Genomic DNA, 26,038 nt, shown 5'->3' on the forward strand with positions numbered 1-26,038 from the left:
TGGAGTTTGTGTTACAGGATGCAAATTTCTGTTTGAAAAAGCTAGCCTTTGCTTTCCTAACTGCCTGTGTGTATATTGGTTCCTAACTTCCCTGAAAAGTTGCATATCGCGGGGGCTATTCGATGCTAATGCAGTACGCCACAGGATGTTTTTGTGCTGGTCAAAGGCAGTCAGGTCTGGAGTGAACCAAGGGCTATATCCGTTCCTGGTTGAACATTTTTTGAATGGGGCATGCTTATTTAAGATGGTGAGGAAAGCACTTTCAAAGAATAACCAGGCATTCTCTACCGATGGACTGAGGTCAATATCCTTCCAGGATACCCGGGCCAGGTCGATTAGAAAGGCCTGCTCGCTGAAGTGTTTTAGGGAGCGTTTGACAGTGATGAGGGGTGGTCGTTTGACCGCGGACCCATTACGGACGCAGGCAATGAGGTAGTGATCGCTGAGATCCTGGTTGAAGACAGCAGATGTGTATTTAGAGGGCAGGTTGGTCAGGATGATATCTATGAGGGTGCCCGTGTTTACGGATTTGCGGTTGTACCTGGTAGGTTCCATGATAATTTGGGTGAGATTGAGGGCATCTAGTTTAGATTGTAGGACGGCCGGGGTGTTAAAGCATATCCCAGTTTCGATAATGAAAAAGGAATGTCTTGCACATTTATTGGCAGGCCTGAATTTGACAAACAGAGATTTTACTGGCCTTTGGCTCCATCCATCATGTGGCTCCTTCAGATAATTCACATCACTGTGCAAAGAAATTAAGATTCAGCGTAGAGTAATACAATCTCTATTTACACTTGACAAGGTATTCAAAAATGTAAATCACAACAGTAGTGCAGACTGCGTTTACAACAATGCACCACCAGCTGGAACATCAGTTGAAATATACAGTACCAGTCAAAAGTTTGGACACACCTACTCATTCAAGGGCTTTTCTTTATTTTTTACATTTTCTACATTGTAGAATAATAGTGAAGACATCAAAACTATGAAATCACGCATAACCAAAAAAGGGTTAGACAAATCAAAACATAATTTTAGATTTCAAATTCTTCAAAGTAGCCACCCTTTGCCTTGATGACAGCTTTTCACACTCTTGGTATTCCCTCAACCAGCTTCATGAGGTAGTCACCTGGAATGCATTTAAATTAACAGGTGGGCCTTGTTAAAAGTACATTTTGGGAATTTCAGTCCTCCTTAATGCGTTTGAGCCAATCAGTTGTGTTGTGACAAGGTAGGGGTGGTATACAGTAGATAGGGCTATTTGCTAAAAGACGAAGTACATATTATGGCAAGAACAGCTCAAAAAAGCAACTCTGCCTAGAAGGTCAGCATCCCGGAGTCGCCTCTTCACTGTTGACGTTGAGACTGGTGTTTTGCAGGTACTAATTAATGAAGCAGCCAGTTGAGGACCTGTGAGGCGTCTGTTTTGCTCAGTTGTGCACCGGGGCCTCCACTCCTCTTTATATTCTGGGTAGAGCCAGTTTGCACTGTTCTGTGAAGGGAGTAGTAACAGCGTTGTACAAGATCTTCAGTTTTTTGGTAATTTCTCGCATGTAATTACCTTCATCTCTCAGAACAAGAATAGACTGACGAGTTTCAGAAGAAAGGTCTTTGCTTCTGGCCATTTTGAACCTGTAATCAAACCCACAAATGCTGATGCTCCAGACACTCAACTAGTCTAACGGCCAGTTTTATTGCTTCTTTAATTACCACAACAGTTATCAGCTGTGCTAACATATTTGCAAAAGGGTTTTCTAATGATGCATTACCCTTTTAAAATGATCAACTTGGATTAGCTAACACAACGTGCCATTGAAACACAGAGGAGTGATGGTTCCTGATAATAGGCCTCTGTACTCCTATGTAGATTTTCCATTTTTAAAACAATCTGTCGTTTCCAGCTACAATAGTCATTTACAACATTAACAATGTCTACACTGTATTTCTGATCAATTTGATGTTATTTTAAATTGACATTTTTTTTGCTATTCTTTCAAAAACAAGGATCGAATCCCCGAGCTGACAAGGTAAAAATCAGTCGTTCTGCGCCTGAACAAGGCAGTTAGCCTACCGGGGAACAGTGGGTTATCATTGTAAATACGAATTTGTTCTTAACTGACTTAACTGACTAAATAAAGGTTCAAATAAATAAATATATACTATATAAAAAATTATTCACTTTAAATTCTGTCTGAAACACAACAAAATGTGGAAAAAGTCAAGGGGTGTGAATACTGTAGATGGATAATCCACAATGTCTCAAAAAAAAGCAACATTATTTCTCATACATTTACAAACAAGCAAGCATTTTCATTACAATGTTTTTATTAAGAGGTTATGGCATTTGCGCATAATCATTTCAATTATTTTGTCTAAATAAAGTGGATGTATTCCCATCGCTATGTAAAAAGGGTTGTTTTTCTGTTACTAAGACAGTAATTGTGGTCATTTAGGTCACTATGTTTACTTGGATTCACGTCAGACATTAGAAACATTTTTTATGAATTTCTTCCCTTTATCAAGACATGTAACCTTCATGTTGGTTGGTGAAGCCCAATCACTGAATTTGTATGAGTGTTGCATCTTTGTAAAATTACATCATACGTTTATTTTATGAAACCTTTCAGCCAGACATCTGTGAGGAACATAAACATTGTGTTTTGATGTTCTGAATGCAACTCCAATTGCAACTTGCAATTAATCCAACAGCCCTTGGCAACCCTCTGGGACAACTGTCATCTGCAACCCAGTTTTAGTCAATAAGCACATAGGACGTGTTGCTAGGCTGCAGACAGATGGCGATCTAGGGAACACAAGAGCTGCAGCACCAGCGCCACCTCCTGCAGGGGCAGCCACACGACACAGCAGTCAGAGCTCACCTCTGGAAAGAGAAACACAGAACAACATCTCTCAGGAGAAATAATTCTAGATGTGAGATGATGAACTAATGATGAACCTCCTGACGGCAGGTGATGGTGACAAACTTCAACTTGTGTCAAGTTGGCTGGACGTCCTTTGGGTGGTGGACCATTCTTGATAAACATGGGAAACTGATGAGCGTGAAAAACCCAGCACCGTTGCTGTTCTTGACTCAAACCGGTATGTCTGGCACCTACTACCATACCAGTTCACAGGCACTTAAATATGTTGTCTTGCCCAACAAGTGACATCAATAGTAGCATCAAAGTAGCCAGCGTGAAAAACCCAGCACCGTTGCTGATTATAGCTTTCACCTGGTCTGTCTGTATACGTACCCAGGCCATTGGCGTCGCTTGTCAGTCAAAGGAACATAGATCACCCCCATAAGGGCTTTCCTGATGAAGGTGCCGTCACTCTGGCGATCGTACTGTTCTAGGACCTGGCTTCCCCCATCAGGACCAACAGGCAAAACCAGCCTTCCACCAGGCTTCAACTGATCCAATAGCTGTGTAATGAAGGCATAAATGATGAGAAAAATGCACATTTACTTTCCCTCCCTTGTGTAAAGACAATGTTGTAAAATTTGTGTCAATGACATTATAATGCTCTGATATAATTCCCATAATGATTTAAAACGCTCTGAAATACTAATACCATTTATATAGTAATGCTTTGACATCATAATGCCCTTAACGGTGTAATAATGCTCTGACATAATGGCCTTCATGATGTAATGATGCTCCGATATACAGTACCAGTAAAAAGTTTGGACACACCTACTCATTACAGGGTTTTTCTTTATTTTTACCATTGTCTACATTGTAGAATAATAGTGAAGGCATCAAAACTATAAAATGACATATGGAATCGAGTAGTAACCAAAAAACTATTAAACAAAACAAAACATATTTTATACTTGAGATTCTTCAAAGTAACCACCCTTTGCCTTGATGACAGCTTTGCACACTCTAGAGAATGCCAAACTTTGACTGGTACTGTAGATGCGGTAAAGGAGTCAATGGAACACAGACTTTCCATTGACCAGATTGGCGCATATTCAACAAATCTGACCTACAAAGTGGATATTCGTCAAATCTGTCATGATGTATGTATTGTAAAGTATTCACAACCCTTGACTTTTTCCACATTTTGTTGTGTTACAGCTGGCATTTAAAATGTATTACATTTGGATTTTTTCATCTTTGGCACAATAACCCATAATGTCAAAGTGGAATGTTTTTGTTGTTACATTTTTCACTAATTCATTGTCTTGAGTCAATAAGTATTCAACCTCTGTTATGGCAAGCCTACATAACTTCATGGGCTTACTCTGCGTGCAATAATAGTGTTTAACATGAGCAATGAATTTCAAACAGATTCAACCACAAAGACCAGGGATGTTTTCCAATGTCTCAAAAATAAGGGTTTATTTTAAAGAAGACACTGAATATACCTTTGAGCATGGTGAAATGATTAATTAGGCTTTGGATGGTGTATCAATACACCCAGCCCCTAAAAAGATACAGGCGTCCTTCCAAACTCTGGCATTTCACCATGATGCCAATGGTGACTTTAAAACAGTTACAGAGTTTAATGGCTGTGATAGGAGAAAACTGAGGTTGGATTAACAACATTGTAGTTACTCCACAATACTAACCAAATTGACAGAGTGAAAAGAAGGAAGCCTGTACAGAATAAAACATATTCCAAAACATGCATCCTGTTTGCAACAAGGCACTAAAATAATACTGCTAAGAATGTGGCAAAGCAATTCACTTTTTGTCCTGAATACAAAGTGTTGTATTGGATTTGCCTCAAACATAACATTACTGAGTACCTCTCTCATAATTTCAAGCATAGTGGTGGCTGCATCATGTTATGGGTATGCTTGTAATCATTAAGGACTGGGGAGTTTTTCAGTAAAAAAATAAACGGAATGGAGCTAAGCACAGGCAAAATCCTAGAGGAAAACATGGTTCTGTCTGCTTTTCACCAGACACTGGGAGATTAATTCACCTTTCAGCAGGATAATAACCTAAAACACAAGGCCAAATCTATATTTGCTTACCAAGAAGACAGTGAATGTTCCTGAGTTTTGACTTAAATCTGCTTTAAAATCTATGACAAGATCTGAAAATGGTTGGTTAGCAATGATCAACAACCAATTTGACAGAGCTTGAAGAATTTTGAAAATAATGTAAATGAGATATTTCTGTATTTAATTTTCAATAAATCTGCAAAAATATCTAAAAACAAATTTTCACTTCGTCATTATTGTGTGTAGATGGGTGACAAAAAATGACCATTAAATCCATTTTGATCCCACTTTGTAACACAACAAAATGTGGAAAAATTCAAGGTGTGTGAATACTTTCTGAAGGCAATGTAAGTCCGATTTGGATATATTTGGCTGTTTTCTCTGCATACAATGGCTAAATGCTAACTCCTGTTTATATAAGCTGGTTAGTATAGCTAGCATACAGAAATCGGTGGTAGTAGACAAAGTCGATCTTGTCTAATCTCTGCAACTACCCAACGGGCTCGGGAGAGGCGAAGATCGAGTCATGTGCTCTCCGAAACATGACCTGCCAAACCGCGCTTCTTAACACCCGCCCGCTTAACCCGGAAGACAGCTGCACTAATGTGTCAGAGGAAACACTGTTCAACTGACGACCGAGTCAGCCTGCAGGCGCCCGGCACGCCACAAGAACGCGATGAGCCAAGTAAAGCCCCCCGGCTAAACCCTCCCCTAACCCGGACAACGCTGGGCCAAATGTGTGCCGCCTTATAGGAATTCCAGTCATGGCAGGTAATGACACAGCCTGGGATTGAACACTGCGATGTAGTGCCTTAGACCGCAGTGCCACTCGGGAGGTCCTACATACTGAGATTTTTACCTCAACATAGTGTGAAATACACATAAACAATAGCCTAAATGTAAGCTAATTATACCCAGGGGCAATGAAGAGACCCCACATGGCAATTCCATTGTTTCGCTCATGTTCAATTCACCTCTTTGCCGCATCTATTACTGATGATAAATTCAAGTCGTCAGTAAAATAAAAACACTGGCTTGAAAGTTATTGATCGGCCAAGTCCTTACAGCTTTAGGGAGCGTAGGCGCGGCTGCCCCTACATGAATGGCATCATATGGGGCTCCATCAGGGTAGCCTAACCGTCCATCTCCGACTGAGAAAAACATAAATATTATGAAACATTGTTATTGTGTGTGGAGAGAGAGAATTTATTTGACAATTTAAAACAATACAATCACACGTGGATAATGCATTTACAATCATCAAGGATAACACAAGAACGTTTGAAAACGTATTTTCATTGTGGTCCTCTTACTAGGCATACATTGGTTAGACATATAACTCATAACAAAACAAAAAGACAGGACGACATTGTCATAGCCTGGGGCATTTACATACAGACGTTTATTTTTAATTGCTCGATCATGAGTCAGCTTTTGACATTCTTTTTAAATGAAGTTATGGTTGGTTTGGCTTTCAGTTGCTGTGGTAGGTTGTTCCACTCAACAGTCCCGGTATATAAAAACAGAGTCTCTGGCTCTGGTGTTGTATTAGTGGACATCTATAATATAGGAGCAATTATTTTGATAGGTACATAGGGGCTGAGTAAGTAATAATTCTATGGATCAGACAAAGTTGATTTAATTTGACCCTTTTCTCTACAGATAGCCAGCCTAGCTGATTAAAATGCTCAACCACCAGATGAGTACGAGGGGGGAGTTTAAGAACAACTCTCACCAGCTTGTTTTGGCTGGTCTGTCGCTAAGATGATCATTAGATGTTTAGGGATGCTGGTGAACAATGATGTCCATGCATAATCAAAGTGACACTGAACTTGTGCACCTGCCAGAGTCTTTAGGGTGTCACTATCAAGATATTTTGAGGTCCGAGCTAAGAATTTCATTTTTTGGTTTATCTTTGTTAAAACCTTCAGGGACATAGTCTATCCAATTCACACCCAAAGTAGCTGACTGAGGTATTTGGTGTAACCACTGAGTTGCCCACTTTGACACTAAAACTAGGGGGGGCCTTGCAAGCTTTACTCTGGAACCAAAATGTTTTTCCAAGATGCAGAGAAAGGTTGTTATCTGATAGCCATTTAGTGATATTGGATAACTCTGCACTTAAGGTTCTCTTCTACTGAGGCTTTGTCCTTATGGGACACCAGTAGAGCAGAGTCATCCGAATACAACTAGTTACAAGAGCAGGCTGATTTCATATCGTTAATGTACAGTAGGAAGAGAAGTGTGCCAAGGTCCTCCCCTGTGGCACCCCACAGCTAATCCCCTTTGCAATAGAATGTTTTCCATTAACATCCATCATTTGGTCTTTACCCGTTAAATAGGATTCAACCCAGTCAATGGCCATTCTCTTAAATCTAAGGGCTTTTAACTTAAAGAGCATGATACTATGATCAAACATGTTAAACGCCTTCTGCAGATCCAGCATTACCATTCCACAGAAATGTCCCTGGTAAAATTATTTCCTGATAAAGTCAGTTAAAAACAATAGGTGTGTCAGCGGAGAGGGATTTTTTAAAACCAGACTGTAGTTCATATTAAATATTATTCTTACTAGTATTTTCCTCTATCTTTAGACATCACACTCAAAATAGATACAGGTTGCCCTTGTCTGTTTTGCTGCCCTTTTTGTGGATAGGGATCCTTCTAGCAAGTGTCGTATTCGTGGGAACTCTGTATCACCCATTTAATGTTGAATAAATGGGTGACACAGGGGGCAATAAGTTCAGCACCATCTCTTAAAAACCTGGTAGGGATATTGTTGAGGCCTGTAGCTTTAGAGCAGTTTAATTCAGACCGTCTCTTAACAACTTCAGCCTGAGACACTGCTATAAAGGAAAAGGCATCAGCTTGTACATGCATCATGAAGTAATAGCCTAGGACCTGATCCTAGCATACACTCCAGTACTACCAGGTAGCTTCTCAACCAAATTTGAGGAAACTGTTGTGAAAAAGGTATTGAGATTGTCAGCTGCCACTTCTCCATTGGCCTCAATACTCAAGCTTTTGCAATTTGTTTTCTGTTATCTATATACCAAATGTTTTAAGGACTGCCACATCATCCTAGGATTATGCCTATTCTCACAAATTATGTTGTAAAATATGCTTTTTTGGCATCTTCAATCATCTGACTAGCTTTGTTCCTTAGGGTTCTGTGTCTAGTGAAAGCATCTTCCTCTTTGGTTCTGTTATATTCTAGAAATGCAGTCAGTTTTCCTTGATTTAATGGCCTCAAGGATTTCCTGATTCATCCAAGTTTCAGTTCTTTGTTTAATTCTTATGGCTTTCCATGGAGCCACTATAAACACTCCCATACTTTATCCATATCTATACATACAGTGCCTTGCGAAAGTATTCGGCCCCCTTGAACTTTGCGACCTTTTGCCACATTTCAGGCTTCAAACATAAAGATATAAAACTGTATTTTTTTGTGAAGAATCAGCAACAAGTGGGACACAATCATGAAGTGGAACGACATTTATTGGATATTTCAAACTTTTTTAACAAATCAAAAACTGAAAAATTGGGCGTGCAAAATTATTCAGCCCTTTTACTTTCAGTGCAGCAAACTCTCTCCAGAAGTTCAGTGAGGATCTCTGAATGATCCAATGTTGACCTAAATGACTAATGATGATAAATACAATCCACCTGTGTGTAATCAAGTCTCCGTATAAATGCACCTGCACTGTGATAGTCTCAGAGGTCCGTTAAAAGCGCAGAGAGCATCATGAAGAACAAGGAACACACCAGGCAGGTCCGAGATACTGTTGTGAAGAAGTTTAAAGCCGGATTTGGATATAAAAATATTTCCCAAGCTTTAAACATCCCAAGGAGCACTGTGCAAGCGATAATATTGAAATGGAAGGAGTATCAGACCACTGCAAATCTACCAAGACCTGGCCGTCCCTCTAAACTTTCAGCTCATACAAGGAGAAGACTGATCAGAGATGCAGCCAAGAGGCCCATGATCACTCTGGATGAACTGCAGAGATCTACAGCTGAGGTGGGAGACTCTGTCCATAGGACAACAATCAGTCGTATATTGCACAAATCTGGCCTTTATGGAAGAGTGGCAAGAAGAAAGCCATTTCTTAAAGATATCCATAAAAAGTGTTGTTTAACGTTTGCCACAAGCCACCTGGGAGACACACCAAACATGTGGAAGAAGGTGCTCTGGTCAGATGAAACCAAAATGGAACTTTTTGGCAACAATGCAAAACGTTATGTTTGGCGTAAAAGCAACACAGCTGAACACACCATCCCCACTGTCAAACATGGTGGTGGCAGCATCATGGTTTGGGCCTGCTTTTCTTCAGCAGGGACAGGGAAGATGGTTAAAATTGATGGGAAGATGGATGGAGCCAAATACAGGACCATTCTGGAAGAAAACCTGATGGAGTCTGCAAAAGACCTGAGACTGGGACGGAGATTTGTCTTCCAACAAGACAATGATCCAAAACATAAAGCAAAATCTACAATGGAATGGTTCAAAAATAAACATATCCAGGTGTTAGAATGACCAAGTCAAAGTCCAGACCTGAATCCAATTGAGAATCTGTGGACAGAACTGAAAACTGCTGTTCACAAATGCTCTCCATCCAACCTCACTGAGCTCGAGCTGTTTTGCAAGGAGGAATGGGAAAAAATGTCAGTCTCTCGATGTGCAAAACTGATAGAGACATACCCCAAGCGACTTACAGCTGTAATCGCAGCAAAAGGTGGCGCTACAAAGTATTAACTTAAGGGGGCTGAATAATTTTGCACGCCCAATTTTTCAGTTTTTGATTTGTTAAAAAAGTTTGAAATATCCAATAAATGTCGTTCCACTTCATGATTGTGTCCCACTTGTTGTTGATTCTTCACAAAAAAATACAGTTTTATATCTTTATGTTTGAAGCCTGAAATGTGGCAAAAGGTCGCAAAGTTCAAGGGGTCCGAATACTTTCGCAAGGCACTGTATCTATACATTTAAGTACCGGGTCCCAATTAACTTTATTCAAGTGATCAATAAATGCATCTTTGCTATAATGTTTCAGACACCTAAAAGTTATTGTGTTGTGACAGTTTCTGAGCCTTTTTTGTGCAATAAATCATTAAAAGGTCACTAATCCAATAGGGAATGACACCACTTTAAGAAATCTTAGATTTATCAGACACCAAAACAAACATATAGTGTATCATGACTAGATACAGTTTGCCAACTCAACATTTCCATCTATCATTATTTGTTTGTATGTTGTCTGAACCTACAGCTGAATACATAGCCTTTCATTCACCGGACTTACCGACAAGTCTGATACGCCCTGAAGAGAGCAGCTCGGGGTCGTCAGCCTGGACGTTCCTCACAGAGGTTTGGACCAGCTCATCTATGTGTTCAATCCCTACTACTTTCCCTGAGGGCCCTACCTACAGAGGGAAGGAGACGCAAATGACTATAAGGAAATATCACAAATATGATTATTGTGAAGTACTCATACTGATCGATTCTGGAACTTACCATCCTTGCAAAGCACGCTGTGAGATAGCCACTGCCTGATCCCACATCCAATGCAGATGCTCCGTCCATTAGCTTGTCACTTAGTATCTCCAGGGCATGTGCATGCTGAATAAACACCGGACAGCATCGTGTCATTATCTTTCCTACTTAGAAAACTACAAGTTCTATACTGAGAAACTTACCATGTGTGGAGCACTGATTGTTGCCTTGAATCCTATGAAAACAAAGGAGCTCATTATGTACTGTATGTAGTGATAACATCTATTCAACTGTCAATTATGCTCCTTTGTACAAGTTTGTATGCTAATCATAACTGAAGTCTACACTGAAGTCTACACACCCCTTGCACAGTCTTCACATTTTGCTGCCTTAAAATTAACTCTAAAAAGGGAATACATTACATTTTTTCCCCGATAGATCTACATAACCTACTTCACATTTTCAAAGTGAAAGAGAAATTATAAAAAATATAATTATACGAAGATGTCTTGATTGTGTATGTCTTCACACCCTAGAGTTAATACTTGGTGGAAGCCCCTTTAGCATCCATTACAGCTGTAAATCATTTTGAATAAGATTCCACCAACTTTGCAGAACAATTAGTGTACCAAACATTAAGAACACCTGCTCTGTACATGACAGACTGACCAGGTGAAAGCTATGATCCCTTATTGATGTCACTTGTTAAATCCACTTCAATCAGTGTAGATGAAAGGGAGTTGACAGGTTAAAGGATTTTTAAGCCTTGAGACAATTATTTTGTATGTGTGCCATTCAGAAGGTGAATGGGCAAGACAAAATATTTAAGTGCCTTTGAACAGGGTATGATAGTAGGTGCCTGGCGCACCGGTTTGTGTCAAGAACTGCAATGCTGCTGTATTTTTCACGCTCAACTGTTTCCCATGTGTATCAAGAATGGTCCACCACCCAAAGGATATCCAGCCAACTTGACACAACTGTGGGAAGCAACATGGGCCAGCATCCCTGTAGAATACTTTCGACACCTTGTAGAGTTCATAACTCAACAAATTGATGCTGTTCTGAGAGCAAAAGGGGGGGGGCAACTAAAATGAGCAAGGGGTGGTGCAACTCAATATTAGGAAAGTGTTCCTAAGGTTTGGTGTACTCGGTGTATATAATGCAGATCAATGAGCAGAACAACAAAAATATTTCTGAAGTTCTATAACCTATACTTTGTATGTAAATTACACTGAAGTAATTCCTAATGTTGAAGCAACTCAGTATAAGGAAGGTGTTTGTTAATGTTTTGTACACTCAGTGTATATCCATTGTTTTTGTCAAAATTGTTCAAGCTCAGTAAATTTGGTTAGGAATCATTGATCGACAGCAATATGATAAACCTTGTCTCTGATTTTCAAGCTAAATTAAGTCAAGACTGAGACTGGACCACTCAGGAACACTCAACACCTCTTGGAAAGCCATTCTGGTGTGTCTTTGGCATTACATATTTTGTATTTGTCCTGCTAAAAAATAAAACTATCCCAGGGTTAGGATTTCAGAAGACTGAGGCGGGTTTTCCTTGTACTTTTTTTTTACTTGAGATTGGCTCCTTTCCTATTTAGTTTGAACATGACAAACCTTCCAGCATACCCATAACATGATGCTAATGCCACAATACTTAAAATTTGGCAAAACATAATAATAATAAATTGCAGTGTTGTGTATTTTTTTGTTGTTTTATTAACAAAGGCTTCTTTCTTTTTACTTTGTCAAACAGGCCAGTAATATGGAGTGAACACAATGTTGTTGATCCTCTGTATTTTGAAGTATTGTGGTGGCAGCATGTTATTGGTAGGATTGAAATATGAATGGATCAATGCCCAGATTTTTTTTTAAGTTAGAGGAAACCCTGCCTCAGTCCTCTTAATACCTAACCCTGGAATAGCATTTGCATTTTGTGTTCCTGAATAGTCCAGTCTCAGTCCTGATTTAAATCTGCTTGAAAATAAGATTAGATTCATCCAAATTTACTGAGCTTGAGCAATTTTTACAAAAACAATGGATATAGAGTATCTTGCCCTAAGATGGTAGAATCTTATTCAAAATGATTCACAGCTGTAAGTACTGTATTAACTCTTGGGTGTAAAGACAAACGCAATCAAGACACTATTTTTTTAAATTAATTTGGAAAACATATTAGATGTGTAGAATTTCACTAGGCACTGTACCTATGGACTGAGGGGAGTCAGCATAGGGGTAGTCTTTGGAGTAGATCCCTCGGTCAGTGGCAAGCATGGCGTCAAACACACGATCACTGCGGATAACCCCATGTTCTTTGGAGTAAAGGAGGTCATTTTCAAAGACAATTATTGAACACTGTGGCTTTTTAGCAGGATATGCAGTAACCAGAAAATATATATACAGTAACCAAAAAAGGTTGAGAACCACAGGTCAACATAACATGTTTCCATCTGAACATTCCACAATGTCGTGTCCTGCTGAACACAGCCCAGGACTGACATCAGTCTCTCATACCTCTCAGGCGGTCGATAAGTTCTGGGTGTGTCTTTCCAGTGGACATCCATGCCATGGTTCTTGAAAGCAGCACACCCATAGGGACTGCCACTACAACCAGTCTGAACACTGCTTGCATCTCCTACACTGGTGGAGCTCCCTGACAATGAAAATAAAACCACACAAAGACCCCATTGCAAGGTATGCCCAGACCGACACACACACACGTTTATAAAAACAATCGAAAATATCAAGTTTGTTAGCTTGCCATCGAACGTAACAAAAACGGTTGGTTTATTGCTTGCATAACTCAGGAAATACTACATCTAACACTAACGTGAGTAGCAAAGATTTTCCAAATGATGAAAACGTACCTTGATAGTAGCTACTTACCACCATCGATCTTCAACATTTGGACTGTTGCAGGACACTTCCTGGTCCCCACAAAGGACTACCATAGCTGGCCAATAACTTTGGGTTTACATAACTGAAAGCCAATGAGCACCAATAGAACCTCAGAATGACTTGACAGGCAGTGACCTCATCTAATCAAATCACTCAAAACACGCCAAAGGAGGAGTATTTGGATTTGTTTAGGATTCCTGCTAGACTAGTAGGCTAGCTAGCTAACGTTAGCACGTTTATGTCCTACTGCCTGGAAAATACGGTTTAGTTGCTTTACGTTTTATTCGCAGGTAAGACACCAAGATAACATGTTTAGCAGAGTGAACGTTTAGCTTCCATTTAGCTATACTTTTGAAATTCCAATGACATTGTGATTAATTTAAAGCTAACGCGCCAACTTGGTAGCTACGGTTAGCAAGCTAACAAATAACGTAGAAACACTAATTCAATGCTGTAAACAGCAGCTCATTTCTAACTTGGTGAAAAGTTTACCAAGACCTTGCAGTTGGTATACAGTTTAACTTAATTGCATTGCTCAAGCTAGCTATCACTGAATTGATTTTTAAGCTAGCTATCACTGAATTGACTTTTGAGCTAGCTATCCGTTCATAGAGTTGTTGACATGCTTTTCTCAACAGACCACAGACAGACTGCATCTGCATGAAGATGATTGAGGATTTCGAGAGTCACGAGACTCGGTCCAGCGGAGAGCTGTGGTCAGAAATCTGCTCGAGCCTGCCTGACGTACAGGAGGAAGCTCAAGGCCAAGAGGGGGATGATGCCACACTGTTCACAGATTCATTCCAACCCTCACATGTTGGCAATGGCCTGCAATCTAATGGCATGTCTACGAGTTCCTCCTCTCACAGCGTCTGGGAACCTATGGAAGACTCAGATGTCTACATTGCTAGTTTAGGTAAAGTCAATCTAATATCAAACTTCTGTCATGTGTGGCCCTCCACCCTTATCTATGGCCCTTTTGATGGCATCAACCCTGGTCCTTGACTTTAACTCCAACGCCTGTGTGAGTGCTAGGCTGGAACAAAAGCCTGCACACCCAACAGCTGTCTGCTTTACTGTAGTTTTAGAGGCTTAGCCTTCTTTCCAGTTTCTATGTTGGGTTCATGTAAACAGTAGTGTAAAACTTCTCATGCATCAATGTTATGTCCAGAAATAGAGGAATAATTCATTTGAAAGTATCCAAATGCATATCCCACTGGGCATACACTGGTTGAATCAAAATTGTTTTCATGTCATTTCAATGAAATTACGTTGAACCAACGTGGAATAGACATTGAATTGACATCTGTGCCCAGTGGGATTTTACTATTGATTCCATTCTCTCCTTGCAACACACTTCTAAGTCTTATTTTCACACAGCTATTTGGGATGATTGTGAGAAAGCTGTAAATCAAGGTCGGAAATCAAGTTTCTATTAATCCTAATCTCATAGTTCTTAACATTTAATATTAAAGTTCATTATGAATCCTGTCTTTCAGAGAACCGTCTGAAGAGAATAAAGGGCCAGTGCACTGAGGTGACTTCCAGGGAGATGCTGCGCTCCCTATCTCAGGCCAAAAAAGAATGCTGGGATAGATTCTTGCATGACGCTCAGAGCTCAGAACTCTTTCAGGAAGGTGAACTAGATCAGAGGTGAGCTGAAGAGCATCATTTGTTTTGTTGTTCTGTTTGAAGTAGGCCTATTAACCTTCTCCACTAGTTCTGGACAGCTTTGGAGGCTGAGCTTGTAAAGAGTCTTACAGGTCCATGGATTGTTCTGTTACAATTTTTTTTTATTTTTTACATTTAAGTAATTTAGCAGACGCTCTTGTCCTAGTGCATTCATCTTAAGAGAGCTAGGTGAGACAACCACATTTCACAGTCATAGTAAGTATATTTTTCCTCAAAGATGTTATCAGCAAAGTCACTGATAGTAGGACTGAGGGGGATAGTAAGACTGATGAGACGAGAGGTGTCAGAACGGAGTGCTCGGATTGGGATGTAGGGTTTGAGCATAGCCTGAAGGTAGGGAGGTGCAGTTCTCTTTGCTGCTCCTTGGGCAAGCACCATGGTCTTGTAGTGGATCCAAGCTTTGACTGGGAGCCAGTGGAGTGTACAAAGGAGGAAGGTGACATGGGAGAACTTGCAAAGGTTGAACACCAGACGGGCTGCAACATTCTGGATAAGTTGCAGGTGTTTGATGGCACAAGCGGGGAGGCCCAGCACCGCTTCCTGTGTGAGGAAAGGTTGTACTTTACGGATGTTGTAGACCATGAACCTGCAGGAGCGAGTCACTGCTTTGATGTTTGCAGAGAACGACAGGATGTTGTCCAGGGTCACGCCAAGGTTATTTGCTCTCTGGGATGGGGACACCGTGGAGTTGTCGACCATGATGGTGAGGTCTTGGAGCGGGCAGGCCTTTCCCAGGAAGAAGAGCAGCTCCTTCTTGTCGAGGTTGAGCTTGAGGTGGTGGGCTGACATCCAAGCTGAGATATCTGCAGGGCATGCAGAGATGTGTGTTGCTACATGGGAATCAGAGGGGGGAATGAGAAAAATAGTTGAGTGTCAAATCAAATTTTGTTGTCACATACACATGGTTAGCAGATGTTAATGCGAGTGTAGCGAAATGCTTGTGCTTCTAGTTCCGACCATGCAGTAATATCTAACAAGTAATCTAACCTAATAATTTCACAACTACCTTATACACACAAGTGTAAAGGAATGAATAAAAATATGTACATAAAAATATATGAATGAGCGATGGCCGAACGGCATAGGCAAGATGCAGATGGTATAGTGTACAGTATATACATATTAGATGAGTAATGTAGGGTATGTAAACATTATATAAAGTGGCATTGTTTAAAGTAACTAGTGATACATTTATTACATACATTTTTCATTATTAAAGTGGCTAGTGTGTCATCCACATAGCAGTGATAGTAGAGACCATGAGAGGATATGATGAAGCTGAGTGACATGGTGTATAGAGAAAAGAGGAGAGGGCCTAGAACCGAGCCCTAGGGGAACACCAGCAGTGAGAACACGTGGTGCAGACACAGATCCTCTCCACACCACTTGGTAGGAGCGACCTGCCAGGTAGGATGCAATCCAGGAGTTGCAGAGCCTGAGAGGAGGATCTGATGGTTCAAAGGCAGCGGATAGATCTAGGAGGATAACGACAGAGGAGAGAGAGTCAGCTTTGGCAGAGCGGAGAGCCTCCATGACACAGAGAGCAGTGACATCAGAGGGGTTGAGTGTTGGTTTCTTGAAGAGGGGAGCAACTATGGCCATCTTCAAGTCAGAGGGGACACAGCCGGTGGTCAGGTATGAGATGATGAGGGAATAGGAGAAGGGAAGAGTGGATGGAGTGGGTAGGTTGTCTGGCGACTGGACATCACTACTCACAGGATTTCATCTGGAGAGAGAGGGGAGAAAGAGGTCAAGGCGTAGGGTAGTTATGTGTGAGTGAGACCAGGGGACTCAGTAGGCTGAGTGTATGAGGAGCGGATGTCGTCAAACTTTTTTTCAAGGTGGTTAACTATCTCGTCCGCAGGGAGGGGGAGTAAGTGTAGGATTAAGAGGTGGTAAAATTGTTTCCCGGGGTTGGAGGTAGAGGCTTGGAATATAATGATAGAAAGTGGCTTTAGCAGAGGATACCGAAGAGTAGGTAAGGTGGAGGGAGTGGAAGGATGATAGGTCTCCAGAAGATAATTTTTCCTCCATTGCCGCTCAGCTGCCCACAGCCCTGTTCTGTGAGCACGCAGTCACTCAGGTAATGCCCTGTTCTGTGAGCATGCAGTCACTCAGACACGGAGCAGGAGGGGAGGCGACAGTTTGAGTCAAATGAGGCAGTAAGGGAGGAGAGCAGGTTCGAAGCGGCAGAGTCAGGAGACGGGCAGGAGAAGGATTTAGCAGAAGGGAGAGATGATAGAAGAGAGAGTGAAGATTGCGAAAGTCCATGATCATCTGGGTATAGGTTGAGTGGGTAGGATTGCAGGAGAGAGTGAGAACTACTTTGTTTATTTTTATCTGAGACCTGGAGGGGGGTTGCAGTGAGATTGGTAGGCAAAAAGCCTCTGGTAAAGTAGAGTTCAAGCCTATTACCTGACTTGTGAGTGGGAGGTGACTGGGTGAGGTCAAGAGGCAAGGAGGGGAAAGAAGAGGTGGAAAGAAATTAGTCAAAGTCAGGCATTGGGAGGTTGAAGTCACCCAGTACTTTGCCTCTTTTTGTAATGAAAGGATGTGTCATAACTTCTATCTGTTCTTCACAGTGCCCTGGAGCATCTAAAGCGTTGGCTGGTACCTGAGAAAGTGGCCGTCAGTGCTGAGGAGCTGGAATATCTCCTCCTGCCGTCACTGAGCCGAGAGCATATCTCCACGGACCAATCACAGAGTGGACCAGAGGCAGCCACTCAGAACCCTGAAGAGGATGAGAGTCACACACCGGAGAAATAACTACCTGTTCACTTCAGACATTTTACCAACAACCCTTATATGTTATCATGTGTTATTACTGGACAGGAACATGATGTGATTTCTTATACTGTTGTTATTAGGTCATGTGTGTTTGGCTTGTTTATTAATGTCTTGTCAAAACGGGAAAGAATTCAATGACATATCATTGCAAAAACTGCAACGGTCCATTGTTGATTATGTTACTTTTATAAAATATTGTCATGTTGATTTTATGATGTGGTTCAATAAAAAACTGCAGTTCATTGTTAGGGAATATCCCGAAACCACACTAGTTGCATTTTGTTAGGCTACTACACTATGTAGCACCAGAGATGGTCTCTAATGTTGTAATGAGCTTTGGCACTGCTTTTATGATACGAGTCCTATCCAGAGTATTAATAGTTAAGATGGAATCATTATAAATGTAGCTACTATATGTCAATTTCCATATGTATGATAAATGTACTAGGTTCATTACCATGTGTATGATATACTGTACCACATATTTAAGATTCTGTAAGTACGATGAGAGATTAATTTGTATGAAGGAATCTTTTGAAACAAAGTTAATAAACTTGAAAAAAAATGTATTTCTCTACCCGTGTCTTATTCTTTCACGTTCAGAAGGTATCACAAATAATTGGACATGTATACGTTGTACTGTATAGCTACCCCTAGATGGCAGCATTGTAATCAACAAAATCATTTAGACGTAAATAAATCAGCATGGCCAAATATGGTGACTGAGGACTCGTCACGTGAGTGACATTCAACATTCAATCAATTTCCTACTGTGTACTTCAGTTAATATTCAGCAGTGGAACTGTCTATGTCATGGAACTGGACCTCAGTGGTAGAGGTCCCCCCCACCAGCCAGATTGCTCCTGATTTGAATACAGCAGTGAAAAGGTGGACTACTTGAAAGGAGATAGGTTGACTGATGACAGCACTGGGCAGATACCCTTCTCACAAGACTTGCTTTGAAGAGTCTATTTTGGATCGCTGTTAAAGTTGTTCAAAAGTCCAGGCTCTGTTGCAGCCGGCCGCGACCAGGAGACCCATGGGGCTGTTGCACAATTGGCCCAGTGTCGTTAGGGGAAGGTTTGGCCGGCAGGGATGTCCTTGTCCCATCGCGCACAAGTGACTCCTGTGGCGGGCCGGGCGCAGTGCATGCTGACACAGTCGCCAGGTGCACAGTGTTTCCTCTGACACATTAGTGTGGCTGGCCTCTGGGTTAAGTGGGCATTGTGACAAGAAGCAGTGCGACTTGGTTAGGTTGTGTTTCGGCGGATGCACGGCTCTCAACCTTCGCCTGTCCTGAGTCTGTCTGGGAGTTGCAGACAAGACTATTGGATACCATGAAATTGGGGAGAAAACAGGGTAAAAAAAATATATATATGAATAAACATTAAAAAACTTGTTCAAATACAATTAAAGGTACATGTTCAATGTATTTTTGTAACAAATGTATATAAATGATTATTGTGTATTTCCAAAGGGAAATTAGAGAACATAGGCTGTCTAAAACATGTGGATTGCAAAATAAATTAAATTATTATTTGTCTTTGGTGTTAAGTGTGCATGACATTTTATACTAGATGGTCAACATGCTGGAATACAGTTATTTCAAGCTAAAAGTACAGACTGTGTATTTGATTTAACAGTATGATACTGAAAACATCTTATTTGCATTTCATCTGATTCAAATGTGTGACATTTAACTTCTTAAGGTATAGGGGGCAGCATTTTCACTTTTGGATAAATAGCGTGCCCAATTTCAACTTCCTTCTACTCAGGCCAAGAATATAAGATATGCATATTATTAGTAGATTTGGATGGAAAACACTGAAGTTTCCAAAACTGTTTGAATCATGTCTGTGAGTATAACAGAACTTATGTAGCAGGCAAAACCCTGAGGACTAACCATTCAGATATATATATTTTTTTAGGTCTCTGTCTGTTCAGTGAGTTCTCATTGGGAAACAATCTTTCTTAGGCACTTGTTTTCAGTTCCTACCGCTTCCACTGGATGTCACCAGTCTTTGTGCAATGAAGAAGTATGGCCATCTAGGAACCGGGTAACACTGTTGAGAGTTGCGCAAGACTTGAAAAGTAGCGTTGGTTTGACGTCTTCCTGTATTGAACACAGATAGACCCGTCTTCAATTTGATCGATTATTAACGTTTAAAAATACCTAAAGTTGTATTACAAAAGTAGTTTGAAATGTTTTGGCAAAGTTTACAGACAACTTTTGAGATATATTGTAGTGACGCATTTTGGAAGCTGTTTTTGGACATTTCGGATATATATGGATGGAATTAATCGAACAAAAGGACCAATTGTGATGTTTATGGGACATATTGGAGTGCCAACAAAAGAAGTCAAAGGTAAGGCATGTTTTATATTTTATTTCTGCGTTTTGTGTAGCGCCTGCAGGGTTGAAATATGCTACTCTCTTTGTTTACTGTTGTGCTATCATCAGATAATAGCTTCTTATGCTTTCGTGGAAAAGCCTTTTTTTAAATCTGACATGTTGGCTGGATTCACAACGAGTGTAGCTTTAATTTAGTATCTTACATGTGTGATTTAATGAAAGTTCGATTTTTATATAATTTTATTTGAGTTTACCGCACTGCATTTTCCCTGGTTTTTGGCCAAGTTAAGAAGTTAATTACAATGTTGTTAATGTGTTAGGAACGTTCTCCAAAGGTTCAGAAAACGTTAGGAAAACAAATTATTCGGTGGGAATTTCATTATTTCAGCATAGCGTTTGGTGCAGGTTTCCTCGTGGTTCTATTTAATGTCGTTCCCAAATTGTTCCAAGGTTAAGAAACGTTTTTCTGTAGGAATTTCAGTACTTCCACAGAACATTCCACACAAGTTCTCATGTGGTTCTATGTCCTATTTTTACTACATTCTGGGAACATTTTCAAAAATGGTGCGACTTTGTTTTCAGAACATTCCGAGAATGTATGGTTCTCGTGTGATTTCTTTGCAGTATTCTGGGAATGTAAAAACCACAAGAAATTCCATAAAAACCACAAGAAAACTTGTTACGTTCAGAGAATATTCTACTTTTTTTTTAACAAATGCATTCTGTTCTCAGCATCAACAAAACTGAACTCAGCAAAAAAGAAACATCTTCACTTTCAACTGCATTTATTTTGTTTAAATATTTGCATGAACATAACAAAATTCAACAACTGAGACATAAACTGAACAGGTTCCACAGACATGTGACAGAAATTGAATAATGTGTCCCTGAACAAAGGGGGGGGGGGGGGGGGGGGTCAAATCCAAAAGTAACAGTCAGTATCTGGTGTGGCCACCAGCTGCATTAAGTACTGCAGTGCATCTCCTCCTCATGGACTGCACCATATTTACTAGTTCTTTCTGTGAGATGTTACCCCACTCTTCCACCAAGGCACCTGCAAGTTCCCGGACATTTCTGGGGGATTTGCCCTAGCCCTCACCCTCCGATCCAACAGGTCCCAGACGTGCTCAATGGGATTAAGATCTGGGTTCTTCGCTGGTCATGGCAGAACACTGACGTTCCTGTCTTGCAGGAAATCACACACAGAGCGAGCAGTATGGCTGGTGGCATTGTCATGCTGGAAGGTCATGTCAGGATGAACCTGCAGGAAGGGTACCACATGAGGAAGTAGGATGTCTTCCCTGTAACGCACAACATTGAGATTGCCTGCAATCACAACAACCTCAGTCCGAGGATGCTGTGACACACCGCCCCAGACCATGACAGACCCTCCACCTCCAAATCGATCCCACTCCAGAGTACAGGCCTCTGTTTAACGCTCATTCCTTTGACAATAAACACGAGTCCGACCATCACCCCGGTGAGACAAAACCGCGACTCGTCAGTGAAGTGCACTTTTTGCCAGTCGTGTCCGTTCCAGTGACGGTGGGTTTGTGCCCATAGGCGACGTCGTTGCCGGTGATGTCTGGTGAGGACCTGCCTTACAACAGACCTACAAGCCCTCAGTCCAGCCTCTCTCAGCCTTTTGCGGACAGTCTGAGTACTGATGGAGGGATTGTGCGTTCCTGGTGTAACTCGGGCAGATGTTGTTGCCATCCTGTACCTGTTCTGCAGGTGTGATGTTCGGTTGTACCGATCCTGTGCAGGTGTTGTTACACGTGGTCTGCCACTGCGAGGACGATCAACTGTCCATCCTGTCTCCCTGTAGCGCTGTCTTAGGCGTCTCACAGTACGGACATTGTGATTTTTTGCCCTGGCCACATCTGCAATCCTCATGCCTCTTTGTTGCATGCCTAAGGCACGTTCACGCAGCTGAGCAGGGACCCTGGGCATCTTTCTTTTGGTGTTTTTCAGAGTCAGTAGAAAGGCCTCTTTAGTGTCCTAAGTTTTCATAACTGTGACCTTAATTGCCTACCGTCTGTAAGCTGTTAGTGTCTTAATGACCGTTCCACAGGTGCATGTTCATTAATTGTTTATGGTTCATTGAACTAGCATGGGAAACAGTGTATAAACCCTTTATAATGAAGATCTGTGAAGTTATTTGGATTTTTACTAATTATCTTTGAAAGATAGGGACCTTTCTTTTTTTGCTGCAAAGAAACCACTACTAGTAGGGCGGCAGGTTAGAGCGTTGAGCCCGTAACTGAAAGGTTGCTGGATCAAATCCAGCGCTGACAAGGTAAACATCTGTTGTTCTGTTCCCAAGCAAGGCAGTTAACCCACTGTTCCTCAGGTTCTGTGGATGTTGATCATGGCAGCCCCCTGCACCTCTCTGATTCAGAGGAGTTGGGTTACATGCAGAAGACACATTTCAGTTGAATGTGTTCAACTGTACAACTGACTAGGTATCCCCCTTTCACCAATCATATTATTGGTTAGAATGATGGTTCTACACTGAATGTATGTGATAGTCATTGCTAAACAATATGAGTAGTGTATGTAAGGAATGAACCTATAGGATGAGAGTTCTCCACGAGGTGGGTTGGGCATGAACTGACGGCATGCTGTTCAGTACTGAGCCATGCTGACTGACAAATGGTGTAGAAGTGATGCTGACACAGATTTTTCCCTTTAAAATGTATCTCAAAGAAACCAATGATTGCAAATTGTTAAAAATAGTCCTTGTGCATAGAGTTGTATGGTTTGTTTCCCTTTGAAATCATTGTTTTTTGTTTGACATACATTTTAAAGTGAAAAATCTGTGTCAGCATCACTCTTTTTACGTGGAATTGCACTGCAGCTCAGTCCCACATTTTGTTATCTCTTATTTGGCTAAATGATTAACCACAGTTTTGATACAGCAATCTTAAAATGGACTGCTACCTTGAATGCAACATTGAGATGTTAAAACATTTAAACTCCAATTGAACTCTGTCTGAGACATTTCCTGACATCTTATTTTCCTCTCTCTCTCAATCTAGTTCTCGCAACCAAAACCTCCTGCCACCTGAACTTTGCACATTCATCCCTAAACTGCACACTGCTCTTTGTGTTACCGTTATTTTACGAGGTAAATTGACTGAGAACACATACTCATTTACAGCAACGACCTGGGGAATAGTTACAGGGGAGAGGAGGGGGATGAATCGGCCAATTGTAAGCTGGGGATAATTAGGTGACCGTGATGATATGAGGGACTGCTTGGGAATTTAGCCAGGACACCAGGATTAACACCCCTACTCTTACAATAAGTGCCATGGGATCTTTAATGACCACAGAGTGTCAGGACACCCATTTAACATCCCATCCAAAAGACAGCACCCTACACAGGGCAATACCCTGGGGCATTGGGATCATTTTTAGACCAGAGGAAAGAGTGCCTCCTACTGGTCCTCCAACACCACTTCAAGCAGCATCTGGTCTTCCAACCAGGGACTGACCAGGACCAACCCTGCTGAGCTTCAGAAGCAAGCCAGCAGTGGGATGCTGCTGTGATACACAATTTCACTTAATTGTTTACATTTTAGTCAATTAGCACACTCTCTTATCCAGAACAACTAGAGAAAAGTGCCTCACTCAAGGGCACATCAAAATATTTTTTGACATAGTTGGCTCGGGATTCAATCCAGCTACCTTTCAGTTACTGGCCCAACGCTCGTAACCACTAGGCTGCCTGCCACTTAGTCTTCAGTGTGGATCTGTGGAAATTCTGCAATATATTTTTTGTCTAAATATTCTGTTTATTGTCCTCATATTCTGTTTATTGTGGCAGCACCATTTCACATTCAAATTCCTGTACATGCAATTGTATTTGGCGAATAAAACAGATTCTGACATGTTAACCTGAGTTTAGCTGGTTTGTCAGTTTATATTTTATTATTTGGGACTGGTTATGTACTGGATGAATGGTACCAGGTACCATGCTGTGTGCGTGTCCTTCCCTGGGCTTAATCCCCTAAATACTGGCTCCTGCCTGCAATTAGTGGACTCAAGATTAATGGTGTTTGCCTGAGCTGACTGCTTTTTTTGAGCTGTCTGCTTTTCGTTTTGCTGGTCGAACAAGTAATAAGCTAGCTAAGTTTAGCAAGTAGATTTCACTCAAGGTATAGTATACCTATTAGAATGTATTTCCCAATACATCTAATGGGTTTCCCAAGTTGTTCGGCGCTTACTGCTCAACCCGGCTAGCCAGAGTTGCCAAGTGAAGCTAACATTTCTAGCCCAATGACCACTCAAAACCGGCCCAAAAGGCCTGAAAACCAACCTCAATTTTTTTTCACATCAAGAGAGGAGTTGACCTTTCTATCAACCCTTTTGTAACGGATTTCCTCCTAAGGATCGGACCAAAACGCAGCGTGGTAAGTGTCCATATTGATTTATTTAAAAAAAACACAACTGGACACTGGAACACAATAATAAAAGTGAATCAACGAAACAGTCCCATGTGGCGACTGACACGGAAACAAACACCCACAAACCAAAAGTGAAACCCAAGCTACCTAAGTATGATTCTCAATCAAAGACAACTAACAACACCCGCCTCTGATTGAGAACCATACTGGGCCGAACACAAAAAACAATTTAGAAAAATAAACAGACTGCCCACCCCAACTCACGCCCTGACCATACTAAAACAAATAATAAAATAACAGAACTATGGTCAGAATGTGACACCTTTTTCCAAAACGTTACCGAGCCAATTAAGAAGGAATATCTTAGTAACTTGTAATAACGTTAGAAGCTAAATTCGGGTTTCCTCAAAATAATAATTATCGCAATGACAATGCTTAATCATAGCAATCAAACAAGTTAAATCGACATCCATTGATGTAAAATGATCTGGCGAGTTTATAAGGGGCGAATTATCTTTTCTCTTGCCATATACAGTATTCAAATTATTTTATTAGGTTATAAGGCACAAGGGGTATGTCATATGTCCAATATACTACGGCTAAGGGCTGTTCTTAAGCGCAACGCAAAGCGGAGTGCCTGGATACAGCCGTTGGGCGGGTAGCCTATCGCCCCTGGTAGGCCTGCATCTCATTTCAGATAGTCTACTCTACAAGATATAAACTGAACGATTTAGCAGCTTGCTTAGTTCAAATTAACAGACAAATTTATGATTGAATAGCGAGGCGATTTCACAATAATAAGTTGCGTTTTCCAATAGCTTGCTGGAATAGGCTACTGAGGATGGGGTCATAATCACTCCAGTGAAAGTGACCAATCTAAGGTTTCTAGACACGCACCCGCCTGTAAACCCACCCCCTAATCAGCCTGAAATCCAAACCCAAAGGTGCCAAGACTTGAAAGAGAGCAATTTGAGAAATTGAGAGACAATTGAATGCATTTTTACACATTTGAATCACGTTTCTTTGCTTACAGTTCTTTGCTTACAGTTCTATATGTACGATGTTCTTCTGCTCGCTCAAAGTCAGAATTGCACGCTCTAAAGTTTAATTGGCGCTCTTGACTGACCTGTGCACTCGGGGGACCGGTCCCCTGCTAGCTCGACCATTTTCTTCTCTCTCGAATCAGTATTTGCAAGCGCAATGATGTTTCATATTGCTCGCGCCCGCCATCTACTGCTCGTTCGACTTTTGGAGTGGATTTGATCCTGCGGCTACTATTTATCGGTAGTTATGTTAATCCTTAACCACTGATTCCTCGCCTGGTCTCTTCTCTGCACCTGGGTCCACCCTCACCACGTCACATCTACAAGGAATCGATGACAACACTTGGTATGTATAGAATAAAACAACACGTTTTGATTATTTAATTGACCTCCAAC

General features: G+C 41.1%; 2 protein-coding genes across 3 annotated transcripts; one reads left to right on the plus strand and one right to left on the minus strand.

Annotated features, from left to right (window-relative positions):
* Positions 1-900: 900 nt before the first annotated feature.
* On the minus strand, positions 901-14,011 carry LOC139383289 (l-isoaspartyl protein carboxyl methyltransferase, like). 2 transcript variants are annotated; one of them, XM_071127740.1, is made up of 9 exons: positions 13,325-13,395; positions 12,972-13,110; positions 12,665-12,769; positions 10,658-10,689; positions 10,476-10,580; positions 10,264-10,384; positions 6,026-6,111; positions 3,258-3,427; positions 901-2,884 (listed from the first exon to the last, which is right to left on the minus strand). In XM_071127740.1, exons 2-9 carry the CDS (start codon positions 13,087-13,089, stop codon positions 2,872-2,874), a joined length of 750 nt encoding a protein of 249 aa, XP_070983841.1. In that variant the 5' UTR covers positions 13,090-13,110; positions 13,325-13,395; the 3' UTR covers positions 901-2,871. The 2 variants fall into 2 exon arrangements, with proteins under 2 accessions (XP_070983841.1, XP_070983842.1); XM_071127741.1 differs by having other exon boundaries at positions 1,680-2,884; positions 13,344-14,011.
* LOC139383290 (coiled-coil domain containing 32) lies at positions 13,532-18,407 on the plus strand. The gene is made up of 4 exons (XM_071127742.1): positions 13,532-13,645; positions 13,994-14,271; positions 14,855-15,008; positions 17,630-18,407. The coding sequence occupies exons 2-4, from the start codon at positions 14,016-14,018 to the stop codon at positions 17,811-17,813; spliced, it is 594 nt and encodes a 197-aa protein (XP_070983843.1). The 5' UTR covers positions 13,532-13,645; positions 13,994-14,015; the 3' UTR covers positions 17,814-18,407.
* Positions 18,408-26,038: the final 7,631 nt, after the last annotated feature.

Source organism: Oncorhynchus clarkii, chromosome 25 (genome assembly GCF_045791955.1).
Source record: "Oncorhynchus clarkii lewisi isolate Uvic-CL-2024 chromosome 25, UVic_Ocla_1.0, whole genome shotgun sequence".
In the NCBI taxonomy this organism is placed as follows: domain Eukaryota; kingdom Metazoa; phylum Chordata; class Actinopteri; order Salmoniformes; family Salmonidae; genus Oncorhynchus; species Oncorhynchus clarkii.